We start from the raw sequence: 25,165 nt of genomic DNA on the forward strand, positions 1-25,165 counted from the left end.
CCCTGGCAGGGCGCGGTGCTGTGCGGGGCGCGCCTCTGCCCGCGTGCCCGTGGCCGGCCGAGGCCTCGCTGGTGTGCACGCGTTCAGCCCCGGGCCAGCGTCCTCGAATCCGAGTGGGAAAATGACAAAGGCAAAATGGTTGACGTTCTTAGAGAAGAGGCAGTCTGGTGGGTTTTTTTTGTTTTTTTTTAAATAAAAGCTAGGAACCGGGCTAATTGAATTTGTGGCAGCCTCATGATGAGACTTACTGAAGTGTTTTCAGATAGACCTTTACTTGAGAGATGGAAAGTACCCATGAGCCTTGCGACCTTTCTGCAACAGGTCAAGAATCAGGAAAATTTCATAGCTCTGCAGAATTGTGGAAGTGGTTCCTTTTCAGAAAAAGGAAGCCAGTCACAGTAGGGCTTTTCTTTCTTCCCCCTTCTTTTCCCATTTCATGTCTGTCCCACCACGGGAGAAGAAGCCCGAGTGGGAGTTGGTTCTGAGTAACAGCGGTCCAGTGCTGACAGCACTCTAGCCCCTAGAAGATGGGAAGTAGTCAGCCCCTGCTTTCCCTGTATCAGAAGGACACATTTCAGGGCAAGGCAGGTCATGGCAGAAAAATGTACGGTAATCAGGAATTGGCACAAAGGAAGTGCCATGATTGACAAGAGCAGGCGAACTTGGCACCTCGGATGCCTGATGAAATGAGAAGAGCTTTGGAAAGTGGTGATTCTGGAGGTGTACAGCATTCTCTTAGGATCTGTGCTGTTGGAATTTAGGAGGTAGAGAAGAGGGCCTATTCTGGGCCTCTCCCTAACTCTGCACTGGTGCCTGTGTGGAGACTTTAACCTCTGTCTTAGTGCAGGGGCTTTGCAGCTATGGGCATAGATAATCATTTCAGTGAGTGTAGACTTAACCACCACTTGTTCATTCCTGCGACAGATTATCCATTACTTGACAAGAGACAGCTAGTCCCCTAAGCAGTGAAGCTGTAATAGGAACCAAGACACAGGAGCTCTCCAGAAAAGGGTGGGGGTGGGGGTGGGGCAGGAGGCCAGCAATACAGATCATTAGAAAGAAGCTCAGAATAGTGCTAAGTGCTGTGAGTTCAATAAACAGTGATGGCACCGAGCCTGATTAATTAGGGTTGTGACCTGTTCCAAACAAGTCCTCGGGCAAAGGCTCTTGGCAAGTTTGAGAATCTGTAAAAAGTCCTGAGTAAAACTAGGTTTGGGGGTGGGGGGTATAAAGTGAGGGCAGACTGCTTGCTCAGATCCTGGATGCCCAACACAGGCCAGGGTACACAGAATAGGCCCAACATCACTTTACTGTGATTTTGGAACTAAAACACCTTTTGAAAGACCCAAAGGGACTGAGGACTTCACCAGAGTAAAGATAAAACTCCCTACCATGGGGTTGATGCTGACCCTGTAGAACAGAGCAGAACTGCCGCTGTGGGTTTGCTGTGGGTTTCCGAGACTAAATCTTTAAGGGAGTAAAAAGTCTTGTCTTTCTCCCACGAGACCGACTGGTGGTTTCGAACTGCTGACCTTGTGATTAGCAGCCCAACAAGTGGCTCTTCTTTTGTACCCAAATATGTCTTTGAAGATCAACGGGATTGTGAGGAATTAGAGAGGGAAGACACAGGGTGGGAAACAGTAGTCTGGCTGACATACCTGGTACAGCAAACGTTGGTACTCTGCTTATTGCCATGGGCACACTTTTTGCCTAATTTTGATTTCTATCAGTTGGTAAAGTGGTGGTTTTGCTGTATACTGTTGGGAAGCTGTGCCTGGAGCACATTACAATACAGTTAACTCTGAAATAAGAATAAAAACTGCCTTTCACCCAGTGGCCATTTTCTCTGGGAAACACTTGACTTCAAGTTAAGAAAAGATTTTGGACACAAGTAGATTTGAGAGATGCACAAACCTCACATCAACGTGACTTTGTCTCCGGACATGTCCAAACCAACATTTAGATTGAAAATCTGTGATAGGTCTTTAATCCATGTTCTGTTAATCCACAATTGAACCTTTTTGGTAGCTTATATTATCAAACCAAAGCTTCCTTGTTGTTTCTGAAATACAAAATTACTTCATTAATTTTTATCCTTTTTCTGAGTTAACGGCTTTGGCCACCGGGAAGCCATTGAAGGTGTGTTGAGCTAAGACAGGGTGTCAGAGAGAAATGCTAAGGAAATGGATTGTGATCACACAGGCAGACTGCAATAGAGCGGATGTCACAATAAAACGGGTCTCAAGAATGTTTCCATTAACAGTCACAGTCTCGGAAACTCCCCGAGGCAGTCCTACCCTGTCCTGTGGGGTCTCTTAGGAGTTGGCTTTGACTCGGTGGCAGTGAGTTGGTTGGTTGGTTGACTAAATATAAAAGTTATGTTTACACAGTCCCTGTAGTAAATGTGCAGTAGCATTATGAGAAAATGTGAAAGATTACGAAAATTACTAAAGTGTGGTTCAGAGACACGGATTGAGCACATGTTATTGGAGACATAGACACACACTCGATGTGGTGTTGTGAGAACCCTTCCATTCCTGAAAAGGCAGTCTCTGCGAAGCCCAGCGAGACAAAGCCAGACTGCCTGTGCTCAAGATCGGTGGTGAGCTCTTCAGAATGTGTTTGCATAGGTTTGAGAGCGGCAAGGAGGAACTTGAACTACTGTATTTCCCACATGTAACACACCCATGGCAAAGAAACACGCCACTCACGCAAACATTGCACAGTAAGAAATGTGTCTGCTTAGTCGTTCAGTGGAAATGGTCTCGAAGGGAGAAATCTAAGAGATGATAGGAAGCAGCACTGCATTTCTAAATTGGTTAGAGACTATTTCGATTGACTGCCGTTCTTTGTTTTTATGGTTAGGTTACAAGGCTTTTAGCCTGGAGGCTGTGGATAAAAAGAGAAGGATGTGTTAGCACTTCGTGTTCATTGCAGTGGGGCTTTGTGTAGATTTCTTGTTGCGCTTAAGACTTGTAGCCGAGAAATTGTTAGGTTTTTTAATTATCATAAAGGCATTTACTATATATGTTGGCATTGGAGCATGTAATAGAAACCGAGAGATTTTGAGACCGTTTAAATCTTCAGTGGCATTCTTAATATAAAGTTTAAGTAATCAGCGATATGTCAGTCCCAGGAAAGGCCTCACAAAGAAAAAGATGTCAGGCCTTTTTAAGATTTTTATTTAGGAAAGGACAGCAAGAAACAGGTGATGAACGTAGAGGTGCAAATTGATTCCTCTTGTTTAACATTTCTAATTTTCTGGCTAAGCAGAAAAGGTGGGAACAAGGTGTATGCTCCTTGTAGGCAAGTGGGTTTAGTTTCACATCAGCTCACAGGAGGCTCACTCAGTGTCAGATCTGTGGTTCTGTTTGTTCATTCACAAGCTTCCTCAACTCCATGAAATGAGATGATTGTGTGCAACCTTTGATACATTCTCCACTGTAGGCGGCTTTTAGTAAATAGGCTACTCTGCATTATATCCATGTAAATTTGGAAGTTGTTTTTTTATAATATGTGAAACGTTTCTAAAACGGAGCACATCATCTATAATTGGCTCTGTTTTATGGATAGTGACTTTGATCATGCAATAAAAGCAGCTTATTTGAAACACTGCTGATTGAGAGTCCCAGTTTAGGTGCGCTTTTTCTAACCCATGATAGCTCTCTGCTGTGGAGGCAAATCCACCTCCTCGTGAGCCCACTCGGGCTTCGGAGGCAGTAACTCTTTTCAGGGGCACCCATCCCCCTTGTTCTTGAGAGGAGTGGGTGGGTTTGAACCTAGGATTTTGCAGTAGCAGTCCAGGCAGGGCCCTTTAGCTCAAGACAGTACCAACCAGGGGGCCGTTTTTCTCGATTCTTCCCTAGACCCTTGAGTCCCATGAGAGTGAAGTGTTGTAGGTACATTACACAGGGTGGCACCCGACCACATGGTGCCTGTGAGTCCAGCCCTGGGAAGCCTGTTCTGTTACACATTTGAAGCACATACAATGTTTCATAATAACGAACGGATGCTACACGGTGACAACATATCAAACATTATTTATTATTCCTGAAGTAGGGTATGAGGGATGTTTTACTATATCTGGAAGTGTTTCTTTACACTGGGCATAATATATACTAAGCCATAATATATGCTAAGCCAAACATTTGACTAACTGATAAGAACTACACTTAACTCCTTACATACAGTTGAATTCCTAATTAAGTTAGGAATGGAATTCACTTGTAATTCAGGGACCACCTGTATGTGCTGTGCTGTTCACCCCATGTCCAAATCATATAAGGTCCGATTTCTCACTGTTGTGGATTGTAAGTGATGCAAAACTATACTTAAAAGTATTTTTGGGGACTTCTTGTTCCTGTTTCTAAATACAGACTTTTGGAAGAGTCCTTCTTGATGCTACAGCAGTAGGGATAGGAACTGTAATTGCAGAACCATAGTTTATCAGCGGTTCTCAACCTGTGGGTCAGACCCCTTTGGGGGTTGAACGACCCTTTCACAGGGGTCACCTGATTCATAACAGTAGCAAAATGACACTTATGAGGTAGCAATGAAAAATATTTTATGGTTGGGGGGGGGGAATTACAACAACATGAGGAATTGTATTAAAGGGTCATGGCATTAGGAAGGTTGAGAACCATTGCTCTAAATGGATGAACATGACCTTTGGCTAACTCAGGTAGGGCAGACATGCACATTGGAAGGAACCCAACTTGACTGACGCTGAGGTCTTCAGGAGCTGCTAGCCACAGGGTCTTCTGTTCAAATCCACCAGCCGTTCTGTGGGAAAAAGAGGCATTTCTGCTCCCATATATTTGAAAATTTTGGAAACCCAAAGGGGCCGTTCTGTTCTGCCCTAGAATGTAGCTGCTGTCAGAACAGACTCGATAGCAGTGCGTTTTTTTAAGGTCTTCTCAGCCGAATGCTAGTATCTCTCTCAACACAAGGAGAATTTAATTTTACATTTATATCGCCTGTCTTAGTGTTTAGGGCATACCTCATCATAGCATATACTATGCTATATTTATGCCCAGTCAAGCAGCATATTGCTTAAGAAAACAGACTATATTGCCGATTATTCTTGAGGAGAAGCAGCCGTCCTTTACTTTTCATTTCAGTATAGCTTAGTGATCAGTCTGTCCTGAATAATTTTTCAATGACTGCAGAGAATTTCAAAAGTGTATTTTATTTAATCATTCCTCATCGATGCTTTGTTTAGGTGATCTTTCACCTTTTCTGTTCTAAATAATTTTTCTATGCAAAAACTTTTTGTAAACTTTAAAAAAACAAAATATGTTGTACAATAAATTCATACAAATGGACTTGATGCTTCAGAAGAATGTGTGGTTTGAAGTTTTGATAGATGAGGGCAGATTTTCCTGCAGAGATTGTTGCAGCCTGTACTTCCACCAACAATGTGTTATGTTAGAAGAAAGCCCGCAAAGAACCTGAACTTCACTGCCCTGGGGGCGATGCTGACTCAGTGACCTCTCACAGGGCAGGGTAGAGCTGCCCCATGCGTTTCTGGACTAGCTGTTAACGAGAGCACAGTCCTGTCTTTCTGCCCGTATGTTTTATCAGCCCAATATTTTGGAAGATAGTTTAGCAAATTGTTCGTTTATTTGCAGTCGAGGGTATTTTTTGTAGGCATGTTGTTTGCTGCCCGGTCCAGCGCCGCCGCTCAGTTAGTTGTGGAACGCACTGCTGTGGTTGGTGGAAGCCGCTCGCGTGCCCTTTTTCCTCTCGGCTTTAGTCTGGGAGCGCACTGAGACCTCTTCAGTGTTACACAACATGCAAGCTCCTGCCGGCGGCGCTCGCTGTGCAGGAGTTGCACTGACCTGGACCAGGAATTGATCCAGACTCAGCCTCTGGACGACGAGAAACCTGACGCTGAGCCAACACTTTCATCTGAGCACAGCTTTTGCCCATTTCCGCGGGGTGGGGGTGTGGAGGCGTTTTTTGCACGGGGTGGGGGTGGGATTGCTGACCTTAGAGGAATTGATCTATTTGATGGACATTGATCTGCTATTGACCTTATAAGTTATTTTCCCCTGATTAACTGATTTAGCTATGATTTTCAGTCCTTTTGTGTTTATTCAGACTTATTTTATTGCCCAGGAAATGGTTTCTCCTGGTGAATGCTCCATGGGTACTGGAAGAGAATGTATTCATTCTGGGGCGGCGGACATTACTCCGCCCGTGGGTGTGAGTGTGGGTGGTTGTCATCAGTGCCTCTTAACTCCCAGAGACCTGTGTGGAACTGTGTGAAACGTCCGTCAGCCCTACACCATCTTCAAACACCATAGCGATCTGTGTGATTCATAGGGTTCTTGTTGGCGAATTGCTTGAAGTCCATCACCAAGGCGTTCTTCCTCATCTGTCTTCCTCTGGAAGTGCTTTGAAACCTGCTCGCTGTCGGTATTTGAAGTATCTGTAGCATAGTTTCTAGCCTTAAAACCACCTGCAAGCCCCTACCGGTGGCTCACTGATAAAAACCAAAGCAGCACCCATTACCATCAAGTTGATTCTGATTCATAGCAACCCTGTAAGCCCAGAGTAGAACAGCCCCTTGGGGGTATTGGAGGCTATACATGTTTACCAGAGCAGGAAGCCTCATCTTCCTCTTGAAGGGCAGCTGGTGATTTTGAACTGTTGACCGCTACACCCATTTATTATGTAAAGTACCTAAACCTTGCTGATTAGGCATGGTTGTGCATGTGTGTCTTACCAGTTAACCGATAGTTGAGTATTAGTTATATCTCCCTTGGTCTTTGCTTTGTGTATTTTGCATACACCTTCAGTGTTTGAGTTGATTTTGTTTTATTGATCTGTGTAGCATTATCACGTTCTTTATCTCTTTGTGTTTACTTTACTTGACTTAATGTAACTCTTGCAGGTTTCGTGGGGCATCCATGTTTTCTGAGTTGGCGTGGAATGACTCTGTGCCTTTTCTTCTTCCTGGAGTGTGCCCTCTGCACCTACAGGAGTTTCTCATTTTAACGTGGGTGCATCGTGGGGTGCTACTGATTGGTCTGTTAACAAGGTCAACAGGTGGAGCCCACCAGTCTCCTGCAGGAGAAAGACGAGGCTGTCTGCTGCCATAAAGATGTGTCGTCTCAGAAACCCTTGTCCTGTGCCCTGTGAGTTGGAATTGACTCGATGGCAGTCGTCTGCTTACTTATTTTGAGTGTGGATACAGTTCTGACACAGTTAATTTGCTGGCAAATGAGAATGGGTTGGAAGAAGAGGGGAACATTTTCTTAAAACATGAGATAAGAATAGATCATTTAGGGCTGCAGGCCACATTGCCGTTGTCTGTCCTTCTCTTCCTAGTCCTTGGAGTACCCCCAGCCACCTACCAAACCAAACCCACAGCCCCCCTGTGGGTTTCCCAGACTGTAACTTTACGGCAGTAGAAAGCCCAATCTGGTGATAAGGAAATAAGTCTGTATGTGAGTATAAAACCGGAGTTAAATTTTAGTTTTCTAACTTTGCTAATAGGTAGTAGCTATGTGACTTTGAATAAGTTACATACTTCCCTGAGGTTAGTTTATGGAAGTGTGGTTAGAACATTAACAAAGTGAGGTAGACGTGTTTTCAGAAGAAAGGTTGGGATAAGGTGAAGTGGACGTTTTCTGTTGACATTCAGAGATGGAGGTGGTGGAGGAACATGTGGTAAGAGTAATTATTTGATTGCTATTGACAACATGTGAGAGTGATTGAGATCAATTTAAATAGTAATTGGGACCATATGTGTAGCACTTCATCAAACTAAGCGTGTAGATATAATTTAGTGGATAATTGTAGCATTGTTCTTGTAGAAATGTTTATTTGATGGCAATGTTAGGCTTCTCGGGTGGGTGATACTCCGGTTCTTGGCTTCACACGAGAAGGAATTCACACTGAAGCCTGGTTTGTGATTCAAGTGGGTTTTAACAAAGGACGGAAGAAGTTTCACTGTTTACAGTCTCAAAAAGAGTACACGCCTGTTTCAGGGAAGCCATGCTGGGGCCCACAGCTGAACACGAGCAACCTCGTGGGACTGCTCACCCACACGTGGTGGCCTGAGGCCAGGGAGCAGAAGGGGCGGAAGGGGGCTGGCCATCCCACTGCCAAGGTATTTTAAACCTCTGGCTAGAGAGGCATGGTCAAAGGTATTGATTGGTTGACCCTATTGGCTGAATCAAGCCCACCTGGCAGTGGGCGTGGTGCTGAATTGGAGCATGCCCAGTGGAAGGGTCCTCAGGTGTTTAATACTCCTTCCCAACCCTTTTATGGAGCCTGTACTGGCATGGGAGGGGCGACCCTTGTCCCTGTCCACCCTACATCAGTAGAGGAGGAGGACTTCTTGGGCAATTCCGACTTCCCCTCTGCCTACTAGTTAGTGAAAACTTGTCTGGGGGGCGGGGATGTGCTGCTGTGTTTTTTTATAAGAAGCTTTACTTATTGTGGGCATAAATAATTCACAGTATGATTACTGTTTTTTGGGGGTGGGCTGTTAAAATAACAATAGAATCTAATGATTAACTTTTTATTTCATTCAGTAGATAGATTTTGGCATTATGAAAGGATCGTAGAAAGGGGGGAATTGTGAGCCCAGTAAGAAAATTCGAGTACATAACATGTTAGGAATTCAGAATGCTGTGCTTTTTGCATACTGTAACATCCGTTATTAGGAAATAGCTTATTCATTTGTGACTATCTGGATTTTCATAGAAAATGGAAAGTTAATGTAAAATCTATATGTTTTTCAAAATAGAAATAATTTTTAGGTGTCTTTAGTGTTAGAATTTAGTACTGTGACTCAAATGGTTTCTAATATCCCTAATTTCGTCATTTTAAACTGACAAATGTTAAAGCCTAGGGAAGGAGGTATTGTAGGATGGACTTAGTAAGTGAACGCTTTGGATGCAACTCTTGTCGAACCTTCCCAGCTGTGACTCTGGCAAGCTGCTGTTTCTGTTCTCTTCTCTCCTTTGCTCCTTCTCATTTTGAGGTTGAGTGCCTTGATCTCACCTGGGGTCGGCGGGAGTCAGACTCCACTGGACACAGCCACCAGCGGCACTGACTGTATCACCCTGCACAGGGAAGGAGGGTGGCAAGATTCAGTGATGCATTAAGTGACAACCTGGAGTTAAACCCAGGCAGGTTTTCCATGAATGCAAAGAGGAACCTGTCTTCTTCAGGGCTCAGAGAAGCGACTGCTGCTTCTGGATTTTTCTCTAAAGGATTTTAGAAATGTAATATGGTAGTTGTATTGTGGTTAAGCCTGGAATGAATCCCATTTTAGAAAATTAAGTCTTTTATAATTGAGGAATATTTGAAATACCAACTTGTCACTTTTCTGAAAAGTCAAATGCCAGGGATATAATGTTTAATGTAGGAGAGACCATGATACTAGATAGGAATAAATATAACATTTAAACATTTCTTAAATTTTTGGGCACAATTTTGATGTAGTTGATTTCCCCTCCCAATAGTGATGTTTTTAAAGTTCACTTTCAAGTAGATTGGCCTCTGAATTAATGGCTTTAACTATATTGTCTAGGTGAAAAAGAAATGGTTTTGCTTTATGAATTGGTTGCTTTTTGTTAGATGGGTCAGCTGTGTAATGGAGTGCTCCTGCCCTCGGACCCCAAAATCTCAGTTTTATGCATGCTTATAATTAGTTATTTTAGCTGGAAGGAATGCTTTGTCTTTTTTGGTAGCTTGACAAAGATCACAATGAAAAGCCATCTTTAAAAAGTATACCCATTGGTATATTTTATGAAATCTCATAGACCTTATTATAGTCAGTCTGATAGGATGTGTGACGCTCCCACCCGGTTTTCTGGGTTTGGGGAGTTGCTGTGAGTTGGCCCGGCTTGCAGCGGCCTCGTGTGTAGCCGGAGATGAGGCCTGGCCCTGTAGCATCCTCAGATTGTTGTGTGTCTGTTTTAGACGTAGGTGCCCACATCTTTTATTAGGCCCTTGCCAGAAGAAACCAGCTCCTAGCACAATCATTACAGGTTCGGTAGGTGCAATTGTACAGCGATAATAAGTAAATATCATAGTAAAGTTATAGAGAGCATGAGAGATAAAAGATATATAGAAATAAATGGAGTCAGACACGTTACATGGTAGCATTGCTCACTCCCCTCAGCCCTGCTTGATGGTCCACGTGGAGGGAGAGAGCAGGGAAGGAGGATGGGAAAGGGAACAAGGGAGAGAGGAGGGAGGGGAGCGACCAGGGAGAGAGCAACTTTAATGCCTCCCAAGCTTTTTTCCTCTCTGGGGACGTGCAAGCCCCCTAGTTACAGGTGAAGGAAGACATAGGTCACAGGAAAGGGTTGTGCTATAGGTATTACAGTGATGGGAAGGGCTGATCTTGGAGTATCCAGGCAATAGGAAGAGGAGGGATTGAGGGTATACACATGGCAAGATGGGCGGGTCTTAGATACAGGATGACAGCCTTAACAAGCCGGTTTGGTTTGTTCCTGGCCCAACTGATAGAGACCATTATCAGTAGGATGTGAACTCTGCCTCCTGGAGCCTGTCTATTGTCCCCAGCAGCAGGGAGCAGGCTCACCTCTATGATATGGGAAGACAGTGGTCTGGCAGCAGGGAGGATGATAGTGAGCTGACCTCTGCCCACAGGCCTTCTCCCTGAAGGAGCCATGTGGTGCTGTGTTAAGCATTGGGCTGCCAATTTCAAGGTTGGCGTTCAAACTCACAAAAATTTACAATCCCAGAAGCCCTAAAGAGCAGTTCTGGTTTGTGGTCCCTCTGCGTTGGGATTAAGGGGGGGAGTGGGGAGGGCTCGTTACTTTGTAGCTCAAGTCTGTCCTCAGGCTATGCCAGATGGCCTCTCGCTAGTCTAAAGCATAGTTGCTCAACGGCTTCCAACTGCAGGTACAAGTAAGTATGACAGAAGACAGCCCATAATGAACGGAATTACCTGACATTTCCAGTTACCAGGTGTGTTTCTAGGCTAAAAACTCAGACCCACCGCCATCGAGTCATCCAAACCGCTGTGGGTTTCTGGTTGTGTAACCTTTTAGGGAAGCAGAAAGCCTTGTATTTCTCCCAGAGGCCGATGGGCTGGTGGTTTCACACTACTGACCGTGGGTTGGCAGCCCCGTCGGTGCACAGCACCAGGGCTCCTGTGCATATTGGCAGACCCCAGGCTATGGAGAAGATTAATTCCTAACTGTGTCTTTACGAATTTGTGGGTCATTTGGAACAAGTTGAACCCACCCATTGCCTTTAAGTTGATTCTGACTCACAGCTTCAGGTTCTTGACGCTGCAAGTCTTTATGGGAACCGAGAGCTTCATCTCTACCTCATTAAGAAGAGGCTGGTAGTTCAGACTGCTGACCTTGTCGTTGGCAGACAGTGCCGCAGGACTACGTGGTTCACTTTCAGTCTTCACTTGAGGAAAAGAAGAGCCCAGGCAGTGTAGTGGTCACGCATTGGGCTGCAGTCTCAAGGACTGAAGTTCTAACCCCCTGCCACTCCAAGGGAGAAAGACAGGGCTTTCTCCTCCAGTAAAGAGTTGACCGTCTCAGAAACTCACAGAGGCAGTTCTACCTAGGGGACTCTATGAGGCAGGATTAACTCCCTGGCAGTGTCCCGTCCCCCCCCTCCCCCTTTTACTTTATGAAAAGTCTGGAAGCCTTTCAATGCTTCCAAAGCTGCACGCGGGCAAGTGAAGGTGATTGTGAGGAATAAGCTGCATGGGAGTTGAGCATCCAGGTGAGGACCAGTTTGCATAAGCATTTAAGGGCTAGTATGAGCTAGCTAAACCTCAACCTGGAAACTAACTGCCTGTGGTTGAGTGAGTTCAGGTCTGTCACCTGAGGGGCTCAGCGGTTACAGTGTAGCAGCACCACTTTTAACAGTAGCACCGTGACCAGTGAAATGGGATTTTGGAGGTACAAGAATATTAAGGAGTGACTTATTGAAGTAAACCGCAAGTGATGTTAATTTTAGACACAATATTTTCTTTGTGTTAATGAGTATTTTGGACTCACATCCTTGGACCATTGGAAGTAGGCTTCCGGTCCTCACAGCACACCACATGGACTGCCGGGGGCAGCCTGGAGTGCCAGAGAAGGGCAGCGCTCTCTGAATTGAGCACATGTCAATTTCAAAAGGTTAAACAAAAGTCGTTACTGGTTTTATTCGAATGCATACTTTGTGTTTTTGGCCAAACCAGGACTATCTAGAATACATGAGCTAAGGGGTTGGGTTATGTATTAAGACTAGTATCCAAAAGCCATTTTTGTGGCTACCCTTTGGTAAATGGAGAGGTTTTATGGCTAGTATTTAGTCAGTTTTATAATATATATGGTGGGTTTCCTCTGAATTCACACTACTACTTTTTCTAACTTCCTTTTACTCTTGGCTTTTTCTGTGTAGATACAATTTTGTGTTAATTCATTACAAACTAACCCCTTGCTTGCGCCTCTTACCTTTAGTCTCCCTCCCACTTGTCTTCCTTTCTGCTGAGGTTGTATTCTCTTTGTTTTTCAGATGAGACTCTCTTTGCTCTTCCTGCTGCATCTGAGCCTTTGATGCACTCCTCTGCAGGCAAGTTCTTTCTGCTGCCTGGACCTCCATGCAGTCTCACTCAGCGCTTCAGTGTCCTGAGCTCTGTGCGGTTGTGTGAATTTACTCAAGAGTAGCATGGTTCCAAGAATGTTTGTCTCTTGAATCTTTAACTTAATTTGTATTTTATAAGCTATGTCTTTATATGCTATGTCCAAGGGAGAAATGGGCAAAAATTAACAATTGAAATTATATGAGGATTTCTTGGACCCTTACTTTACATTTACACAATGACAAATTCTTTTTTCCAAATACAGTGCATTTGCTTAAATGGATTTTATGTAAATTAATGCCCATCTCTGGCATTTAATTATCTAATGCTTCTCCTTTCCTATGCTATTAGACTTCTCTCCCTCTGAAACGAGTCGAAGTAGCTTTCCTCAGTTGACAACACTTGAGCTGTTTCTCCGCCCTGAGGTCTGTCTGCCCAGTATCCCATTGCCTCAGGGACACGCTTACTGACAACACTCCCCTCGGTGGTTATTTATTAAATAAGCTCTAGCAACATTTCATTTTAGTTAACTCTGAAGTTTTACTAACGCTGTTTTATAGCTATCATAAAACTTGCATTAACTGAGAAAACTGCGTTCTCTAACTTTCCTTTCTGTCCATGGTCACAGACGAAAATATGGACTTGAAGGAGCAGCCGGCTAACATTGTTCCGGCTGGCCATGAGGATTTCCCATCTGTCCTGCTTGAATCTGCCGCTTCTCTTCCTTCTCTGTCTCCTCTCTCCGCTGCTGCTTGTAAAGGACAGGAATCTCTCGGGAAGGTGTCAGCAGTATCGCCCACCAAGGGAACGCATCAAGACTCTTCAGATGAAGCTTCTAAGGAGTTCTTGGAGAAGGCACACAATCCATTTTTAAATAGAGATTTTCCAGAGTTTTCAGAATTGGAGTACTCACAGATGGGACCCTCCTTCCGTGACTCCCCGGGAGCAGGGTCTGCGGTGGCAGGCACACCCCCCAGGGAGGGCGCCTTCCTGGAGAGGACTGATGATGATGAGCATTCAGTAGTTGGTAACGACACCCTTCATAATCAACAAGTGCTCCCCGTGGCCACCCCTGAGCCAGCCAACGAGGACCGAGTTCTGTCTGCGGACAAAACCCAGGGTAGTGGTGACACAGGAGTGGCCACAGCAGGCTTTCCACAAGCCCCCATGCGGGAGGAGTATGCAGACTTCAAACCGTTTGAGCAAGTGTGGGAAGTTAGAGACATGGACACTGGGGCGAGGACGGCGGCCTCACTGGAAGGCAAAATGGGCAGCAGGGGCTTTGCCGCCGACAGTCTGGAGCGCACCAGCCCCGGGAGAGACAGCGCGAGCAGCCTCGAGAACATGTCTTTCCCTAGCACGCCCGACGCCGCGGCATACATCGCCTGTGCCCCCCCAGGCCGGGCCGCAGCACAGGGCTGCCCCTTGTTGGAAGGTAACACTGTAGAAAATAAGACGGATGAAAAGAAAATAGAAGAAAAAAAGGCCCAGATTGTGACCGCAAAGAGCACCCACATGCAAATGTCAAACCCTTTCCTTGCTGCAGCTCCTGGTGCTGAGGCAGATTACGTCACAACGGAGCACCGGTCCCAGGCGGCCGGGGTGGCCATGGCCACCATGCCTGAAGGTCTGACCCCAGACTTGGTGCAGGAGGCGTGTGAGAGTGAACTGAATGACGCGGCAGGTGCAAAGGTGTCCCAAGAGGCCAAGGTGGACCTGGTCCGAGCCTCCGAAGCGCTGCAGGACTCGCTGCCCCCGGGCACGCAGCTGTACCCATCCTTTGAAGGATCGGCAGCGGCGCCCTCCCCGGGGCTGCCTGACATTGTCATGGAAGCGCCGCTGAGTTCCCTTGCTCCCGGTGCTGGCCCTGCCTCCGTGCAGCCTGGCTCCTCGCCATTAGAGGCTCCACATTCAGGGACGCATGAGAATAGTGAGCCCGAGTCCGAGAACCCCCCACCTTATGAAGAGGCTGTGAACGTCTCGCAGCAAAAAGTAGCTGGAATACAGGAAGAAAGGAGAGAGCCTGCCAGTACCCAGGCGGCTGGTCCACAAGCAGAAGCTCCTTACATCTCCATTGCATGTGATTTAATTAAGGGAACAAAGCTCCCCTCCGAGCCAGCTCCCACTTTCCCCACTTACTCAGAAATGGCAAACATTGCGCAGCCAGGGCCTGACCCTTCTGACTATGTCGAAGATTCCTCTCCCGATTCTGAGCCCGTTGACTTATTTAGTGACGATTCCATCCCGGAAGTTCCTGAAAAGCAGGATGAAGCCGTGATGCTTGGGCAAGAAAACCTCTCGGACCTTTCCCCTGCATCCCTGGCAGAAGGTGAGAGCGAGGGGAGATTCAGTGCTTCGCCACCAGAGGGGGGAAAGCCATATCTGGAATCCGTCCAGCCCATTGTAGACCCGGCGAAAGATCCTGCGCCCTCCGCACAAGGTTCTGCATTGGCCCAAAGGGAGAAAATCCCTTTGCAGATGGAGGCGCTCAACATGACAGCGTCCTCCACTGGTGGCCTGTTTACTGCTAAGGAGACTGACGTGAGGGAAAGTGAGACATCTTCAGATTCATCTCCTATTGAGATTATTGATGACTTCCCCACATTTGCCAGTTCTACACCCGATTTTCCCCCTCAGCTGCCTAGAGAGTACCCTGATCTAGAAAGATCCTACAGGAGCGAGATGGCTGATGTCCAGAAAGCAGCTGCGGCTTTGCCTGGCACAGAGCTACCCGGTGACCTCTCTTCCGAGAATATGCAGCCTCAAGCTGAGTCCCAGAGCCGCCCCTGGGGGGAGCCCTACAAGGATGCGTCCCGCGTATCCAAGGTGCCCTCGCTGCCTCCAGACGGTCCTGCTGTGGCCGCCCGGCCGGAGGTGGGCAGTGTGCTCAGAGCGGAGGTCCTCGAGGGAGAAGCTGCGAAAACACGGCCTCCTGGGAGCGGGACAAAGGCCAGCCCGCCTTCTGCGCTGCTCTCAGCAGAGCTGAGTAAGACTTCAGGTAATTGTTCCATATGCTGTCTTGTAACGTTGTACCCACCTTTTGACGTATCGTGGACCGTGCAGTGGTGTTTTATGCAATATGCTGCACTTACAGTATGAAATATATTGCAACAATATGAATTTTTTTCCAGTTTCAACTGAAGGCTTTAGTGCTTTTTTTTTAAACCTTTCTTATAGTTGTTTATTGGTGATTTTTATATTGCATCATGGATCTAGACAATATTTTAAAATTAGAATTGGCTTTTTAAAAACTCTGTTTCTTGTAACACAGAGTAGGTAGCATTAACAAAATTCAGATGTTTTATTAGAAATCATTTCACTCTTACTTTAGAAAGATGATTTCGGTGACATTTTTCTAATGTTTTAATATTGAATATTTGAGTACTTTCCAGTATAAGGAAATTATAAGAGGCATACTGAGTCATCGTAGACATTTGAAAAGTAAATTTAGGTATATTATTGTACACTTCTCTGAAGTTCTAATTCTTGATTTTCTTTGTGGCTTTACCTTTCCCACATACCTGATCTGCACGTGAGCCTTACTGAGTTTCCACCAAATACACCTAGGTTCCTTTGGATTGGAGATGGATAGAACTAGTAGCAGAGAGTCCAATTTAGAGATTACTCTAATGCAAGGAGGGAGGAGGTTTTTAACACCGAGGCAGTCAGGTAAGCACGACACCCAAGACTTACTTGGTTGTTAAGTGGGTGTGGAAATGAAAGGTAATCGACCTCCAGAAACCTGGGTTCCTCACATGTGCCAACTGCACCAGGATGGCAGTGTAAGAAATTGAAGCAGACCAGGAGATGAGAAAGTGCCCTCAAGGGGGAAAGTTAGAGAATTCTGTTTTGAATGTGTTGGTTTTGAGGTACCTACAAGACACTGGAATCGTGGTTGTGTGTGGGTTATGTGTTGGGCTCCTAACCACAAAGTCAACAGTTCCAACCCACCAGCTGCTCTGGGGGTGGAAAAATGAGGCTGCCTGCCCCTCTATAGATTTATAGCCTCTGGAACCTTAGGCAGCAGTTCTAACCCGCCTTAGAGGGTCACTGTGAGCGGGGATTGACTTGCTGTTAGTATGTTCAGGTTTTGAGAGACACACAAGATGTTTTTGCTGTTGTGTATGCAGTTCTTTAGAGAGATCTTAGCTGTGTGTGTATACTCACTGTGGGCTCGGAGATAACGTGTAGTAGGTTAAAGCCTGATTATCAACTAGGGAAAGCCAAGTGCAAAGCAAGATTTAAGAATGAAAGGAATGGTCCACATGGTGAAATACTAGAGGTTGAGATGAGGCTTGAGAGGCTTTCAACCAGAAGGAGAGGAACTGGCTGATGGGAGTAGGAGCAGGTAGGAGCAGTTGCCGGATTGTAGGTGAACGAGCCAGGAGAGAGGAACGAGCAACGAACAGGACTGAAAATGGGTCCTAGATGTGGACAAGTTTAACTGAGAAGGTAGGAGAGAATGTTAGCAGGAGAGAGCGCGTGGCTGTGAAGAAGATGGAAGTGAAAGTATGGTGGGAGGTGTTAGCAGAGTCGGGAGGGGATGGAAGGAGACCCAGAGGTAGAGGGCTGGGGTGGAGGGAGACTGGTTTGACTGGTGAGTGGAAAGTATGAGTGTTGATATGCTGAGGATTTTGTCGCTGGAAATTGATGGAATTGCTTGATGTCTTTATCCATTAAAGCAGCAGGTTAGGTCATTTGCTGAGAATTAATGTGTGTGTGTGTGTGTGTGTGTGTGTGTGTGTGTGTGTGTGGCAGAGCTGAACTTCCTTCTGACTAGGGAAACAAGGGGCTATTGCATTGAGCCCACTTGAGTTCTGTCCTATGTCTGGCAAGCTGACTTTCTTTGATAGCCAAAGGCTGGGTATGAATGGGTTCAGGGGAAAACAAGTGGTTGTATTAATTAATTCAAGGTTGGATTTTGCTAGAGTCACAAGGGAAGGAACCAAGGGTGTTGAGGATAATTGCAAGGGGGAACGGTTTGAAGTCATGGACTTGCTGGCCTGAGTCGAAGGGATGTAATGAGCAGAGGGAGCTAATTGGAGGAAAGTAGGTCAGAAAACTCAAGGTCCAAATAGGGCTAAGAACCCTATTTGGGAATGGGAATGAAAATGTGGAATATAGGACTTGTATGATGTGTGTGCGGTTGGTGGTGGGGGTGGGGGTGTTGAATTTGGAATTTGAGGTGCAGCAGTTCTCATGACTTATAATTTCTCTGGACTGTGGTCATGGCTGGGCGGCATCTAAAGTTGAGTGGGGTGAAAGTTGCTAGGGTGGAGGTCAGATCACCAGGAGATCAAGATCAAGAGAGTGGATTGCTCTTCTGGGCAGACATAGATGATGATGGAAGGACTTAGGATGGGGAGAAAGGTGAGACTCTAGGTCGAGAGTCTTCAGGAATGGGTGCTGGCAGGATGGTAGATGGAAGCAGTAGAGGAATAGCCAAGATTTGTCCAAGGAAGGTGGGATAATCCTCTTGGAGGCAACACGAAGACCTTGGCTACCTCATATCAGAGGGATGTGGGGAGGAGGAGCTGAAGCGCCTCTTGAGATTTCTGCAGAGAAAGCAGGGAGGCCAAGTGTGAGCTAAGGGGAGGGACCAGAAGGAATGTTGTATAAAGATGTGGAGAGTTGATGTGGAACGGGTGGGGTGGGGGGTGGAAGGGGGGTCTGTGTGTGGAACGGAGGGGTTGCCGCAGCCCGGTGTGAAAGGGTCTCAATGAGGGAGGGACCTGTAGAAGGTGAGCAGCAGGATGTTAGTGCCCTGAGCACCAGGGGTAATACCTGCCCCTTCCCTCCTCCACCAGGGTTCCATGGATATATAAATACATCCTCTCCCCACCCCCAAATCATTTGAGGATAAGTTACATATATTTAAATAGAACTAATCTCTTACATAAACTCACATTGATAAAAATAATTTTTTTCTAATCTACCATCCATATTCCCATTTATTGGCTGGCTTAATCACATTCTATTGCATATTTTCTCCCTCTAGTATATAGCTTCTCAAACCACTTTTCAGAAAATATTAGCGCCCACCTGGCTATGAAAAACTTCTCTATTTGAGAATGATGTACAAATGCGCTTTACACAATTGATGTGTGTATGGATTGCGATAACAGTTGCATGAGCCCCTAATAAAATGTTTAAAAAAAAAAAAAAGAAAGAAAAACTTCTCTACTAGAGCCCTTAATCTAGGACAGCGGTTCTCAACCTGTGAGTGTCGACCCCTTGGGGGTCGAATGACCCTTTCACAGGGGTCGCCTGATTCATAACAGTAGCAAAATGACAGTGATGAAGTAGCAGTGAAAACAATTTTATGGTTGGGGGTCACCACAACATAAGGGTCTATATGAAAGGGTTGCAGCATTAGGAAGGTTGAGAACCGCTGGTCTAGGATAAGTGTAGGTGTCTGCTTTTGCAGCCCGGATCCTTCCAGCAAACACCATGTGTGTGCCCCACCCCCACCCCAGTGGGTAGTATCGCCCACTTTGGGCCAGGAATAGCAGTTACTTCTCTCCTATTGTGGGCCCCTTATTTCTGGTCTTTATTGTTCCTGACCTTAACCTTTCTGAAGTTTTTCTTAGTGATTAGATTGATCTTAGAGATTCACAGCTGAAATGATAAGTAGGTATTGGCCTTTGTGGTATGCTAGCCGAGGTCCCTTGTCCCTCACTGTTTTGATCATTTGGCCAGGTGGTTTCCTGTTAACTCATGTATCCCTCTCCCAGACTTCACTCCTTTGCAGTCAGAGTTAACATAACCTGCCTTCCATCAAAATCACCCCTGCAGGTGTAGGATCTACTGATGATTCTTGCTTGACCCAGTCTTGACCATAAGGGCTGCAAAATGATTTAAAAAAGAAATGTTCGAATACTTGCACAGCACCAATCAACCCTTATTTTATTTACAGATATGGATTTATTATCAGTATTGATGTACATCTTCCTAGTTTCCACTCCTGTGATCTTCTGTATGTAGGAACATCAGAACTAGGGTCACATTCCATTGCTGCTATGTGGAAACTCTGGGTGTTGCTATCTGTTCATGGTGGAGTGCTAGGCCATTGGTACAGAATGGAATTAGCAGGAGTTAATGCCTTCTTAAACCATTGAGGTCTTAAAATGGTAGTAATTAGTTGTTTGGTTTGCTATTACTGCATAGAATATTTTCAGCTCATAATCAGTGTAGATCATCTTACCTAACCTATTGCAACTATTGATGAATAAAGTATAAACCAATTACATAAGTTCATTATTTATTCATTATACCCAAACGATATGGTATCCAGGATTAAATTGTAATGTAGCACTAGGACTACAATAAAGAACTCACTTAAAAGAGCCCATCTATCTAGGTGTAAAGAACTACAAATTCTGTCACATATATACTTATATTGATTAATGATTAAAAACTTTCTTTTGATGGGATATATGAGTTAAGCAATTTTGCTTGTATTAATTTAAGAAATGACCTATGTAACAGGCTCTTAGCTTTCTGACATAAAGCATTGTAAGACTATTGGTATTTTGGTTAAACTGTATTTTTAGTTAGCATATTTCGAATACTTTGATAGTATTCTATCAGACTTTAAGATGGTGAGCATTTACCTAGTAAAATAAAAGGAAGTTAAAAAACAAAACCCACTGTTATCAGTTGATTCCAACGGCCAGTGCCCTACAAGGCAGGAGAACTACCCTTTCTACTGCCCTTTCAGGTTTTGGAGAGGTTAAATCTTCACCGGTTCAGACTGCCTCACCTTTTTCCTACTGGGCAACCAGTGGCTTTGAATCAATGACTTTGTGGTTAGCAGTTCAATATGTAAACCCACTATGCCACCAGGGCTCCTTGGGTGCTGGCTCTGGGCTGGGAAACCTGTCTTAGATGGGGCGTTGGTGCCATCTAGTGTTGTAGAAAGTAACGTTGTGTACAGCCAGGACTATGGCAGGGTGCACCGACCGGATTTAGTGATTTGTGGATATTTATTTCATACTAATAAATGATAACTTTTTATTTAAATGATTCTATAGTTTGACCCTTTGTTCTGGGTTAAGCATTGATGCCACTGATTTACAAAAGCACTATGGTATGAGACTCTCTTAAACCTCTGTACTTTATAGATCTCGTTACCTTACTGCCTAGTAATGATTTGACTTCTGAATTTTAAAATGCTTTGCAATCTTTGGAATGCCTATATATTTTGTTTCTGCTATAAGAAGCTACTGTTATTTAGTCCTCATTGAAAAGCATTTTTTCAATATTTTACCCTAAGGACTTTAATACTCATTTGTAGCAGCATATGTCAAGCTAATTGTTGATGGAATTTGAGATGTTAATTATTTCTTTTAAAAATCAGTGTTACCACATTTCTAGATTCACATCTTTCTCCATTCATCTCTAAGGTCAGTGCTGTGGTTAAGAAGTGCTGTAGCTTAGTCCATAGAAAGCATTATAGTACAGCATATGATGGGCCTTTTAAAAATAGTAGTTTTCAGAAATGGGATGTATATTTAATTTCCTTTGTGTAGATCAGGGTAATGATGTTTTAAAGTGAGTCAGTGTGGCTATCACTGTTTATTATTAAAATTTCATTCTCTGGGATTGTAAGAACGTATAAATAAAAGCAGTAGCTATTAAGAATAGTATATACAGTTCCCAACTTAGAGAGTTACACTTTTATTCCAAATTGGTTGCCTCTTTTCCACTGTATCTTCTTTTTATATGTAAAGTTGGTAAAGCAAAGCAAAACAAAAACTCGTCTTTCTTGGATTCAGAAATCCAGGGAAGGGAATCACTGGAAAAGGGAATGACAGGATAGGAGAGGTGGCCAGAGCAGATTTCGACATGCTTCTTCCAGAATAACTCTGTCTACTCCTTGAAATCCATCCTGACTTTTAGAGACTAGCGTGCGCGCGCGCGCGCACACACACAGAGACATGAGTTTTGGTGGAACTTGATTTAATATTTCCTCACTGTTGAGACTTACGGACTAAGGATATGACTGTTGCTTTGCGATGTGAAGAAGTAGGTAGATAGGTAATTTGACCCCCTGGAAAGGAGTTGGGGGTGTTTGTGGGCGCTGTTTGTCACTGTAGCGTGTCATGCCTATGGAGTGAATCTGCACACAGGGATGCTGGAGAATGTGGAGTTTCTCGGTATAAATTTTGAACAGTTTGTCTGATTTGGAGTTTCGGAAAAGGTGAAGGCACTGCCCCACCCCCAGATTTAAGAGCTCAGACGATATTTTTATTTAGGTCATTGTTAGTGAAGGGGGCTCTGTGGCCCCCTTTCGGCCGTGTCTGTAGTATTTGCTGTTAAAGGGAAGTAAATTTCTCCCGTAAATAAACAAAACATCATTTTTTAAGCCGGAGATCTGCTCTGTATGAAAATTGCCCTCAGAAGAATTTTGACTTTCTTAAAGCGGTGTTTTGAAGGAAAACAAGGTCAGCAAAGGTAGTCCTTCTAAGATGTGTGCTCTTCATTTCACTGTTTACTTGGGGTTTCATGTGGAAGCCACCCTGCCCCTGCCGTCGAGCCATCTCCGGCCCCTCCACGTCACGGCACGTGAAGTAGCCCCTGCAGCTGTGTGCACAGATCGATTTCCGCCGGAGAGAAAAGCACAGCGTTTTGTGGATGTGTGGGGAGCACTTCTGTTGAGAAAGGTGTATTAATTATTGCCCAGAATCGAGTGGCTTTTTATGTATGAGCTTTCTTAGACTTGTCTTGCAAGTCTCATCTCCTTAGTTTGATGGCTGTTTTTATCACAGTGTTTGTCAGAGAATGGCCGGTACTTCGAAGGGCCAGAGCTTATGTCCTAACAGAATGGCTGGTAGTTAGGTAATGTTGCTCACTTTTGCCAGATACCATCCTAAGGTTCTCCATGTGAACTAACTCATTTCATGTGCACAAACACAGACAATATGGCTGTAGAGTTTTAGCAAAGTTGTCTTATGTCAGAATTTAAGTACTTTCTGCTTCAGGTACCAAATGTAAAGTGTTTAGCCTTTACCCAACTTAACTGTAGTTCCCAGATTTCTTGAGAGAGACTTAAAATGGCAATTGCTTTCCTTGACTTGGTTTCCCTCCTACACTTGGTAGCATGAATTGCAAAGACCCTGGAGAGGACCAGCTGGGCTGTTGCTGGGTAAGATAGAGAGGGAGTTGTGCAGGCGTGGAAGCTAAGGAGGAGGGGTCTGTGCTCAGCTGTTGCTCCAAACCCCCCAGTCTCAGTGCAGGCGAAAGCCTCTGCTCCCACAGAGCAGGCTCTGTCCCATAGGATCACTGTCAGTCATGAGTCAAAGGGAGGAGGGTTCCTGGTGGCCCAACGACTGGAGCACTGAGCTGCTGAGAGGGTCACAGTTTGGACCCCCCCTCCCCCCCAGGCTCTGAGTGAGGAACACCTAGTGCTCTAATCCTTTGGTGATCAGCACTGAGGAAATGCTGTGGGGGAGTTCTAGCTGGGGTTCGAAATGGAATCAGCAGCAGACAGCGATAGAAGGTTCTAGGAGTTCTTGTGGTGCATTGCTTAAGCACTTGGCTGCCCTACGGGAGAGAGATGTGGAGTCTGCTCCCACGGAGAGCAGAGCCTTGGGACAGCTCTGTGGATTCGGGATCAACGGGAGGGCACGCAAAGACAAGATAAAGGTAGACTGGAGGGCGAGGCGCCCGCTTGGGCTACTCAGCGACAGGGGCATTCATTATGTGGTGTGCTTAGATGAGTGGGTGCGCATTGATGGCACAGTGCTGCCACTGACCCATGACGTTTTGTTCGTTTTTTTTAAACTGGGTGCCGTACAAGATGAGAGTAATATAAATACTAACATCCCCACCCCGTCTCAAGACTTTGGTACGCTGAGTGTTACCTTTTAAGGAAGGGTCCAGTATTTGTGGGGTCTCGGTTCTAAGGGATTTATCAGTAGGAACCCTGTCACGGATGGAGTGCTCGGTCAGTAGTCTAGAATTTCAGATGGCTGCCCGGAGAGGCCGGGCTCTCGAGTATCAGCTTATGCAAGGGTCTGATGAATCAGTTGAAAGTTAAACATTAACTCTTCAGCTGAGCATATTGGACTGTTTAAAAATTCCTTTGCTTAATTTATGCTTGGTGTTAAAGAGGCGGACAGGGAAAGAAATGAGTCACCGGCTTTCAAGCCACTTCAGCTGTGAAAGATTCTGCAGGCATTCTCAGCCCACGCTGTGTTATACCAGGTTCCAGAAAATAGTCTCCCTATTTCAGTATAGCTGTGCCGTCATTTAAAAGTATGTGTTTTTATACATACGATAAATGTACTAGTTTCAGTCATGTCAGATTTTACAATATTTTAATTGAGTTGTCTGTATTTTTTGTTTGCTCTGATAGAAGCATTAGGTAAGCCTGCTGTGGAACATTTATAAAGACAGTATTTTGCATTGGAATGGATGCCAATTCTTTACAGCTGAAGAAAATACTTTAGAAATGATGCTGTACAAAGAGGTTTCTTTTGGTGCTTATCAGTAAAATGTTAGTTTGCTTTTAGATTATTTTCCCAAAGCAAATGATATAATTAGCCCATGAATAGTTCTCCTTAAGCTAAGCACCTATTAATAGTACTTGCAGTGGTATCTGATTAAATATGTATTGAAAGATTCAGTTAGGACGGGTCATGATTTAGACAAGTGTATAGTTGTTGGGCGCTGGGTTTTCATAATGGTAAAAAAGGAAAAAACATTGCATTAGAAAGGTGGGATTTCTGACATTGAATAGACTTTCTTTTTTTGTGGCAGTAGTTTATAGTCTGCAAAACCCTTGTAACTTGATTTTGTGGTTCTCCTCACCTACCTCCATAAGGGTGCAAAATGCTGTGTGCTCTCAGCAAGAAGAGACTGCACTTCGCAGGCTTGAAATAATAACCCGTTGCCCCTCTTTGGATTAGTACACTCTACCTTATCAAGTGACCCTGGTTGTAGAGTTGTGACACAGGAAGCCAACAGCATAATCAGCCATCTGTCAGAAACACCACCAGCACCACCACCAATGTGCACGAATTTAAGGGCATTACTGATAGATTGAGTGGTGGCCCTTTGAGAGAACAACCCTCCCCTCCTCATGGAAGTCTGCCTCTCCCCTGCAAATGCAGCCCCACGCGGTGTGAGCCATAGCACCAGACTCCACAAGACACAGCTAGAGGGAGCCAGAAGTGCCGAGGATTAGTAGCCCAGTTACAGATTGCACTGCGTCAGCCTCCACACCCAGAGACGTCAGGTGACTCCAGCCCTGCTGCAGCTGTGCGGCGGGCGGCTGCAGACCGCGCGAGGAGATGGAGAGAGCGGGTCTCCGGGAGTAGATTTTTGAGTAGTTTCTCTGTTGGTATGCATAATTGACCATTGCAGCTGAAGGGCAGATCCTGACAAGAGATGGACGGTCAGAAGAAAAATTGGAAGGACAGGGGTACATCTATTTTTAATCTCTTCTGCTTTTAAGTTTGCTATCAGTAATGCCTTTCTGTGAATTGCTGTGCAGTTGAGATCATTGTGGGGGGAAATGTAGCCTGTCGGCTGGAGGCGCAGTGCTGGTGTAGCTATTTCCTCTGTGTGTGTGTGTGT

General features: G+C 45.1%; 1 protein-coding gene across 1 annotated transcript in view; it reads left to right on the top strand.

The window, feature by feature from the left end:
• Positions 1 to 25,165, top strand: part of RTN4 (reticulon 4) — a 49,585-nt gene that overhangs the window by 1,610 nt on the left and 22,810 nt on the right. The window contains exons 2-4 of the mRNA XM_045294097.1: positions 10 to 130; positions 12,517 to 12,573; positions 13,212 to 15,581. Coding sequence (XP_045150032.1) covers positions 10 to 130; positions 12,517 to 12,573; positions 13,212 to 15,581 — 2,548 coding nt within the window. The remainder of the gene's footprint in view (positions 1 to 9; positions 131 to 12,516; positions 12,574 to 13,211; positions 15,582 to 25,165) is intronic.

The sequence above is a fragment of the Echinops telfairi genome, unplaced genomic scaffold (assembly GCF_000313985.2).
Source record: "Echinops telfairi isolate 266 unplaced genomic scaffold, ASM31398v2 ScPeMD7_2573;HRSCAF=3158, whole genome shotgun sequence".
NCBI classification, from domain to species: domain Eukaryota; kingdom Metazoa; phylum Chordata; class Mammalia; order Afrosoricida; family Tenrecidae; genus Echinops; species Echinops telfairi.